Raw genomic sequence first — 10,198 nt, 5'->3', positions numbered from 1 at the left:
CTCCCACGCAAACCCCCACAAACCCACTCACTCACTCTCACGCAAACACACTCACTCTCACAAACACACACTCACTCACTCTCACGCAACCACCTCAAACACACTCTCACAAACACACACTCACTCTCACGCAATCACCTCAAACACACTCTCACACACACTCACTCACTCTCACGCAAACACACTCACTCTCACAAACACACACTCACTCACTCTCACGCAAACACACTCACTCCCTCTCACGCAAACACACTCACTCACACGCAAACACACACTCACTCACTCTCACGCAACCACCTCAAACACACTCTCACAAACACACACTCACTCTCACGCACTCACCTCAAACACACTCTCACACACACTCACTCACTCTCACGCAACCACCTCAAACACACTCTCACAAACACACACTCACTCTCACGCACTCACCTCAAACACACTCTCACACACACTCACTCACTCTCACGCAACCACCTCAAACACACTCTCACAAACACACACTCACTCTCACGCACTCACCTCAAACACACTCTCACACACACTCACTCACTCTCACGCAAACACACTCACTCACTCTCACGCAAACACACTCACTCACACGCAAACACACACTCACTCACTCTCACGCAAACACACACACTCACAACCACCTCAAACTCACTCTCACGCAAACACACTCACTCTCACAAACACTCACTCACTCACTCTCACGCAACCACCTCAAGCACACACACACACACGCACACAGAGTAGATCACTGAGGATGTGTGATTATACAGAGATGATGAGTGTGATTGATCTGATCTTCATCGCAGCACTGATTAACCTTCAGATACACAGAAACACAAGGCTGAAATTTTATTCAGGCATCAGAATGAAAATGAACACAATTTTTACAAAAATACTTTCCTGTCAATGCATCCCATACGAGCATTGCACAAATATTACAGTGAGATGCACAATTCAAGTTTACCGCAAACACAGCACATTTAAAATATATATTAAAAAAAAAAAGATATTCCATTTTCCAGGGAATATTGGAAAGGTACAAAACGTAAACAAAAGCAGTTACTACAGACCTAATAACAGCTCTGAAGCGTCTGGATCTGTGTATCTCATGTGGCCCAGCCATCATTAAACCATGAATTAATACAGATCCAAGAGAAAAACCTAATCAGAACATTGATCCTCACAGAAACAATCATGCATTTGACAGGCATTCAGATCCATCTCTAGCGTTGGAGCATGTTTTGTACAGGACAATGGATGAAGCAGTAAAAGAATAGCAGTGCTTTCATTACAAAAATATGTCGACCCGCGGGTGACGTGATCTCTGGCTCCGGCGTCTGCTTCAGACGGACTCCCAGCAGCTGCAGCACAGAACAACAGATCATCAGAGAGTCCTCACATCACTGATCACCACCACACACACACACACACTCGACCGCCACCACACACACACTCGACCGCCACCACACACACACACACACTCGACCGCCACCACACACACACACACACACACTCGATCGCCACCACACACACTCGATCAACAGCTCGACGTCCCGGGGATATTGTGTTTGTCGGGATATCAAAATGTATCAGCGCTCTTAAACACAGACCTCCCGCGGGTCCTTAAACACTCCTAAAGTGAGTTGGGTCAAACTTAAGGCCATAAAAAGTTTTAAATACGTTAAATGGTATAAGAGATGTCTTAATTATAATTTCAAGAGGTCTTACAGTTGGGGAGGAAAGACGAGAGTGTGATACGGCTGGATTAACCATCACTGTGTGCAGCTGTTACCGGGGAAACGCCTAAAGCGCCACCTCGTGGCAGAGAATGAATCTGCATTTCCAACAAGCCTTTCTTGCTGTTTATGGTCAGATCAATGCAAATATCAACTCATGTTTTTACACCGCAAACACACAGAGCTGTAAACGAGAAAGACGTTAATGTGCCTTCTAAAAATCTAAACAATTGAGACCGTAATATTTATGTGTTTTAAATTAACAATTTATATGCTTGATTTATCCCTTTTCATCAAAATGGTCTACAGGCTTAAAACGCTGTTGTGTAGGATTTTAGTTTTGGTGAAAAGCTGTCTGAACTGTAAATCATGTCAGTGTATGGCTCAGTACTGTATGTAACCACACATTGTCCAAGCACACTCACACCGGGTTCATTTGACTTCCGCAGCTCTTAAAATGGGTCATAAATTGCCTTAAAATCTTTTTTTTTAATTCTGCAGAGACCCTGTAAATAGTGAAATAAAATTCCTTCCTTCATATTTGTTGATATTTGTGTATTGAAAATATTTCTGATTGACATTTAAACTATATATATATATATATATATATTTTAATTTTTTTTTATTTTTTTTTTTTAAAAAGGTCTTTTTTTATTTGGGCTAGTTAAATTAATCTTCAGGCTACCAAATTTTGAAGAGCACTGAAGGGCTGCCAGGGATTTTGAGTAGTAGTATATATATATATATACAGTGGGTACGGAAAGTATTCAGACCCCCTTAAATTTTTCACTCTTTGTTATATTGCAGCCATTTGCTAAAATCATTTAAGTTAATTTTTTTCCTCATTAATGTACACACAGCACCCCATATTGACAGAAAAACACAGAATTGTTGACATTTTTGCAGATTTATTAAAAAAGAAAAACTGAAATATCACATGGTCCTAAGTATTCAGACCCTTTGCTCAGTATTTAGTAGAAGCACCCTTTTGATCGAATACAGCCATGAGTCTTTTTGGGAAAGAGGTATATATATATATATATATATATATATATATATAAAATAAAATGTGTTTTTTTCATTGACGATTCTAAGACTGTAACTCAGACTTTTCTTTACAATTTAAGACGTTTGAGACATTTTATGGCCTTAAATTGTAACTAATTGTGAGAAATCTAAACACAGGTTTTGCCAAAAAAACCTTACCGTTTAAGATGTTTAAAATACTTTGTCGTTAAATGTAAACGAACTGTGTTCAAAATAGCGCGGGGGGCTTCAGCTGTCAGACTGAGTGTTGTGTTAGTCAGACGGTCACCTGATCAGCCCTGGATGCTCTGCGCTGTGCTGCTCCCGTAGCCACCTTTAGACTTCATCTGCGTCTGCACCGAGTTCCCCTGCTCCACACACACACTCACACACAGACACAGTCTCGTCATCATGCACATGCTGCTTACTTGTGTGAAAACACACATCTCACCAAACCTCACGAATATTTCACCCTGAAGACAGTGACTGAATGTATTTAATAACAAAATATAAACAATACTATATAAATACAACAACATTTTATCATTTTTATTATATTTAGTAAGTATGCAACAATGCTTTACATAGATAAAGGATTATTGCATTTTTCATTTTAATTTAATTTCAAATTAAATTACAAAAACTGCACAATTCCCTTCTAATTTCTACTTAAGAAGCAAAAAAACAGCTTCATGCATTTATGTAAGTTTGCTGTTGTTTTTGTTCTTTGAGTTGAGATTCAGCGAGAGTCTGTTTTTATCTTTATATCTGTGTCCCTGCAGCACAGAAGCAGTGTTAAGTCGCTGGGGGATATTTGTAGCAATAGCCAACAATACATTGTATGGGTCACAATTATACATTTCTCTTTTATGCCAAAAATCATTAGGATATTAAGTAAAGATCATGTTCCATGAAGATATTCTGTACATTCCGTACCTAAAACGTAATGTTTGATTAGTAATATGCATTGCTAAGAACTTCATTTGAACAACTTTAAAGATGATTTTCTCAATATTTAGATTTTTTTGCACCCTCAGATTCCAGATTTTCAAATATTGTGCTATCCTAACAAACCATACATCAATGGAAAGCGCATTTATTCAGCTTGTGACAGGTTTTGTGTTCCAGGGTCACATACAGTGGGTACGGAAAGTATTCAGACCCCCTTACATTTTCTGGTTGCAATTGAGGGAAAGATGAATGCGGCCAAGTACAGGGATATCCTGGACGAAAACTTTCTCCAGAGTGCTCAGGACCTCAGACTGGGCTGAAGGTTTACCTTCCAACAAGACAATGACCCTAAGCACACAGCTAAAATAATGAAGGAGTGGCTTCACAACAACTCTGTGACTGTTCTTGACTGGCCCAGCCAGAGCCCTGACTTAAACCCAATTGAGCATCTCTGGAGAGACCTAAAAATGGCTGTCCACCAACGTTTACCATCCAACCTGACAGAACTGGAGAGGATCTGCAAGGAGGAATGGCAGAGGATCCCCAAATCCAGGTGTGAAAAACTTGTTGCATCTTTCCCAAAAAGACTCATGGCTGTATTAGATCAAAAGGGTGCTTCTACTAAATACTGAGCAAAGGGTCTGAATACTTAGGACCATGTGATATTTCAGTTTTTCTTTTTTAATAAATCTGCAAAAATGTCAACAATTCTGTGTTTTTCTGTCAATATGGGGTGCTGTGTGTACATTAATGAGGAAAAAAAATTAACTTAAATGATTTTAGCAAATGGCTGCAATATAACAAAGAGTGAAATTTAAGGGGGTCTGAATACTTTCCGTACCCACTGTATATAATCATTGCAGTTAATAGTGTTCACCGTGGGTTTGATTACATGACATTAACTAACTGCTTGAGTTCTACTGTGCATTTTGAGATTGTGACTGTAAAGCTGCTTTGCAATGATTTGCATGTTGGAAAGCGCTATACAAATAACCTAGACCTGAAGTGAAGGTGTGGTGTTACTCACAGCTCCCAGGCCCATGTCTCCGGAGCCCACGTGTGTCATATGAATGAAGTTTGTGGGTTCTCCGATCATCGAGCGATCGATCCTCCGCCTCCGCTTCTGCAACACACACGGAGAACAGAGAGAGTGCCACACACTCAACACAACACACACAGCTCGGAGTCTCGTCAGTGTTTGTGACTCACGGGTTGCGGCTGCTCAGCGACGCAGCAGCTGAAACACACCCAGAACTCCGTCATGCTCCTGCACTTCCTCCGGCTCGCTGCTCACTTCCTGTGCTGCTCTCGCTCTCGCCCTGCGTCCGAACACACACACGTCACGCTGGATCCCCCTGAAACACACACACACACTTTCACTGCTCCTCATAGACTTCATTATTTGGATGCACAGATAATACTAACAACACATCAGCATGTTACACTGATTTCTGAAGATCATGTGACGCTGAAGACTGGAGGAATGATCACAGAAATATATTATATATATATATACCCACTGAAGAGGAGTGTTTGTACTGCTCAAATACACTTTAGCACTCTTTAAACATTTAATAGAAACCTGTAGATTATAAAGAACATGAAATTAAAACTGAAACTTGGGAATGTGGACACGCAGAATCAGAAATGAAAGCGTTTCTGGGCAGAAGTGCCCTCGTGATGAACTCATCTACGTTAGTTAGCTTATAAGTTATATAAGGTTATATAGTTATAAGGTAAAGTCTCTAATCTATTTGATTATAAACGACACAAACACTGGACTAATCCTGACCACACCTGAGCTCCACGACACAGGAGCAGCCTGGTTAGACGAGGAATGGCCGTTCACAGCTGTTTCACTCACTGAAGGCTGTTAAGCACTACACGAAGCGTTTATAATCCTCTAATATTAATAAACATAAACAGAGACGCGCAGCAGGAAACCTCAGCCACAAACTAGCATGCTAGCAATCTAACAAGCTCTCGTACAGCGCGGCTAGAGAACCCAAATCAAAGCTGGAGTCGATAAAACACGCTTTAATAACACAGGTCGCGCTTACGATGACTATTTTTTGTGATAAATGTGTAAATAAAGGTGCGAAGCCTTACCTCGAGCACTTCCTGAAAGCGTCTGTCAGAAAGCCGATAGTGGCTCCGCCCTCTTCCGCCACTGTCCGCCGCAGTGCATCTCGGGACTTGTAGTTCTGTGTTTTGATAGCTCTCACTTGCGTGCGCCGCATTAACCTCAAATCTTGTTTAACGACATTTTCACTTTAATGAACTAAAACAAGAAAAACCGTCCGAATTTACATGAACTCTAGAGAATTTTACCTGATGTAAAAGCGCACCTTATCCACCAGGGGGCGATATATATGTATGTATGTATATGTGTGTGTGTGTGTGTGTGTGTGTGTGTGTGTGTGTGTGTGTGTGTGTGTGTGTGAGTGTGTGTGTGTGTGTGTGTGTGTGAGAGTGTGTGTGTGTCCGCTCCGAGGGAAATATTAATATAGTGTCTGTCTCTCAGAGACGTAAACACTAAGAAAACAACATTATACAATAACAGGTATATAAGGATTTGGGTGAAGTTAAGTTACAGCGTGTGAGTTATGTTTAATAAATAGAGCTGAGCACACTTCAGGATATCCGGAGAAATATACTTCCGTTAAAACCTTATATTCAATCTAATATTTATTCATTAATAACTTTTTAAAACTTTATTTATTTATTGAGAACACAGTATACAACGGTTTCTGATTGATTGCTGAATTTACAACGATGAATATGAAACGTAAGAAGTATAATCGAGAGATTGTCAGTAATGTATTCCACTGCAGAGGACGTCATCAAGCACCATTCGACCGGCCCACTCAGGGGCGGGGCTTCTGAGGATCCTGCGCTCTGATTGGCTGAGGGCGGTCTCCGCTGCGTTTATATAGCCAATCAGCGCGCAGCAGCGGGTAGTGTCTCAGCAGCAGCGAGCGCTCGAGGCTCTCTCTGGAGGAAGATCGCGAGCCAGCGCCAGCGTCCAGCTTTCGTTCAGAGCCATGGAGGAGTCGAGCAGCTGACGGTTCCTTCACCTTCTCTTTCCACGCGCTCCTTCGTACGCTCATCGATCCGGTGTTGGTGCTATTAACGAGTTTCCCCACATCGACGCGCGTCTGACTCGGTTTGAGGATGAAGTTCATCATCGGGATCGGAGGGTGAGTGAGCGAGTGAGCGCGTGCAGGCCGCGTGGAGAAGGAAATCTCCATAGTAACAGTATTTCAAACTGTAACGGCCAGAATGACGGTTAGCGCGATGTTTAAATGGCGGGAGGGAGTTTAGGCGGGAATGTGTAAACAGATTTTTGAAGCGGTTTTTAATTTTTTTTTTTAGAATAATTACAATTATGTAATAGTAACCGTAATTTTAGCGGAGTCCACGGTTACCGTGGTAACATCTTACCGCGGAACGTTTATTGCTTTATTTAATAGTGTATTCCATTGTGAGCCTGTAATGTGCGTTAAAGGTACAGTTCACCCAAAAATTAAGATTATGTCAGTAATAGCTACGTTTCCATCCAAAGATTCGAATTAAACTTAAGCGCAAAACTGTACTATCACATAAAACATATTCGGTAAATGTGTTTCCATCGTAGTTTATGCACATCTTTTTGTTCGCGGTTAAAAAGTTTATCCCACTCAAATGTGCGCATACGTTTATTTACGTGCATTTGTAGAATTTATGCGCATCTTGGCGTTTCCATCTAGCGTTTTTTTTTTTAATGCGATATTCCAAAATGCGCATAAAAATAGGTGGATGGAAACGCAGCTAATAGCTATGTTCCCATCACCCCGCATTTTGAAATATCGCATGAGAAACGAGTGATGGAAACGGCAACTTTCGAAGAAAAAATCACTTAATTCGAAAAACGTTTTTACGCTCGCTTGAGGTGGTTTTTGTCTTGTGCGAAAAAGGCGTATAATGGGAGATGGAAACGCATTTGCCGAATAAATTCCTCCATGCGCCTCAAAGTCATGTGATTTGCGCGATGGGACGGGAAAACTCGACTAGCATCTCGTTGCGCAGCATCTGTATGTCGTTTTGGTCGTTCTGAAATGCCTGCGCAAAGTCCGTCGTCAAAGTATTTCTGTATAACTATCTTACACGACTGCGTCCCAAACGGCAGCATCCGCCTCCGAAAGCAATGACCGCGGATTCATCGTTTCGTCTGCGACGCGAGTAGTTCATCCTATATAATAAATTATTATACACCGTGGCTTCTCCTAGTTTTCTTAGTGATGTTTAGTTTATCAGGAAGTGACGATTTTGTTCGTTTAGACGCGTTGGATGGAAACGGTGCTTATTCGCAAATGTTTTATGCGACGTTTAAATTTTGCGCGTTAGATAAATTCACAATTTTGGATGCAAACCCAGCTATTGACTCTCCCTCAAGTCGTTCCAAACCTGCACACGTTTATTTCTATTACTGAACGCAAACGAAGTTATTTAAAGAACGAAGTTGACGGTAGCCATTGACTTCCATAGTATTTGCTCCCGTACTATGGAAGTCGGTGGCTACCGTCAACGTGACGGTGAGTAAATGTTGATTTTTGCGTGTACTGTTGCTTTAAGGCGTGGCACTTTATGTCTCGTGTCATCGGCACCGAAATAACAAGATACACGTTTAAAATAAACCCGTAACACGTGTGTTTCCGTCCCACAGGGTCACGAACGGTGGCAAAACGACACTGACGGACCGGCTGATCAAGAGCCTGCCTAACTGCTGTGTGGTCCATCAGGATGACTTCTTCAAGGTCAGTATAATCCGAAAGCAGAGCGCGGCAGAGGTCAGAGGTTACGAGTGTAGCGGTGGGAGGGTCAGTGTTCTGGAGTGCGTCTCATTGGTGTATGTTTCAGCCCCAAGATGAGATCGAAGTTGATGAAGATGGCTTTAAGCAGTACGATGGTAAGCGGGGGTTGGTGCGTGTGTTTCTGCATGTCTGGCGATCCGCGCCGTGTCCTTGCGCTCACGTGTGCGTGTTCTCCTCCGCAGTCATCAGCGCTCTGGACATGGACGCCATGATGAGCACCATCCACGCCTGGCAGCACGACCCCGTCAAGTTCGAGCGATCCCACGGCGTCAACAACTCGCTGGACTCGGAGATGCTCCCGCGCGCTCCGGACGAAGGCGTTCACGTCCTGATCGTGGAGGGGTTTCTGCTCTACACCTACAGGTGAGCGCCGCGTGCACGCTAGTGTTGGGCGAGATGCTCCATTAGCAGTCCTATCGTTAGCCTGTGAGATCGCCGCTACACGGTATTATCATGCTGATTTATTTAATTATTCACTTAAGGTCGTTGCACACACCGAGTCGGAACATTTTTTTAATGCTTGCTGCGGATGCGAAAACACAGAAAATTAAACCTGGTCCGGATTGACGGATGGAAGTTTCGAAGGCAGTGTGTAAACGTGGTACAACGCGAGGTCATATTTATTTATTTTAATGTATTTTAAACGCCTCTGATTGGCCGTTGCGTTCATAAACTCAACGGAATCGTGTGTGATTGGTTATAATGCGCAACACTGTAAAAACACAGAAAAATGAAACCAGCCGTAATGCTATCGTCTATCAGCACAACCCTAATACACGCGTGTTCGATTGACGCTTTTACTGAACACTGTTTTCTTTTGCGCAGACCGTTGATCGATGTGTTCAACCAACGATACTTTATTTCCATTCCATACGAAGAGTGCAAAAAGAGGAGGAGGTGAGTGACTCCCGCTGCGTCTGCCGGAGCGGATGAAGGTCCAGCATGCACCTGATCTCACATCTATCTGTGTTTCAGTTCAAGGAACTATTCCGTGCCGGACCCACCCGGTCTGTTCGACGGACACGTGTGGCCCATGTATGTCAAACACACTAAGATCATGGAAGACTCCGGGGTTGATGTCGGTAAGCGCTGAATCTCGTTGGAAGTCTGTGCAAAGTTCGCATTACGCACGTTATGTAATCAGATAAGTGACTAGTAAAGCTAGGCGTTAGTTTTTAATTTACAAGAAAATATAAGAGTTACTGTTTCAAATAAGTAACAGCAGTTACTTTGTTTCCATGTGTTGAGTGACAGCTCTGGTGTTGCCGTGGTGACAGAAATCAGCATTCCTCAAAATCAATAAAAACAGTCTCGGGATATGATGCAAACCTGCACTAATTAAATATGTTAAATAACACAGATGTCCTGTATTTATTTAATTCCATTTTAGTAATGCAACCATACTAATAGAGCGGCACTCTGAGAGACTCTGCTCGTGTTTGTGTTGCAGTGCAACTAAATGGAGCCATGTCCAAGGAACAGCTGTACAACACTGTGTACGGAAGCATTCTGAACCGCATCCAGAACAATCTGCCCTGAACAAAGGTGTGCGCGTGACCTTCTGATGTCCGGTGTGTCGTTCGTTCTCCGTCGTGTTCCTGATCGTCTGCTGTCTGTGTT

General features: G+C 42.6%; 1 protein-coding gene across 1 annotated transcript in view; it reads left to right on the top strand.

Moving 5' to 3' along the window:
- Positions 1-6,690: 6,690 nt before the first annotated feature.
- The window catches only part of LOC107595360 (nicotinamide riboside kinase 2-like), a 6,546-nt gene continuing 3,038 nt past the window's right edge, over positions 6,691-10,198 (top strand). Inside the window, exons 1-7 of the mRNA XM_016285741.1 lie at positions 6,691-6,925; positions 8,431-8,521; positions 8,625-8,673; positions 8,761-8,941; positions 9,404-9,475; positions 9,554-9,660; positions 10,029-10,123. Of these exons, the coding sequence (XP_016141227.1) occupies positions 6,900-6,925; positions 8,431-8,521; positions 8,625-8,673; positions 8,761-8,941; positions 9,404-9,475; positions 9,554-9,660; positions 10,029-10,117 (615 nt within the window). The 5' untranslated portion in view covers positions 6,691-6,899 and the 3' untranslated portion in view covers positions 10,118-10,123. The remainder of the gene's footprint in view (positions 6,926-8,430; positions 8,522-8,624; positions 8,674-8,760; positions 8,942-9,403; positions 9,476-9,553; positions 9,661-10,028; positions 10,124-10,198) is intronic.

Source organism: Sinocyclocheilus grahami, unplaced genomic scaffold (genome assembly GCF_001515645.1).
Source record: "Sinocyclocheilus grahami isolate Dianchi unplaced genomic scaffold, SAMN03320097.WGS_v1.1 scaffold201.1, whole genome shotgun sequence".
In the NCBI taxonomy this organism is placed as follows: Eukaryota; Metazoa; Chordata; class Actinopteri; order Cypriniformes; family Cyprinidae; genus Sinocyclocheilus; species Sinocyclocheilus grahami.
The sequence above is the reverse complement of the archived record's forward strand: the minus strand, read 5'-3'. Positions and strand labels throughout refer to the sequence as shown.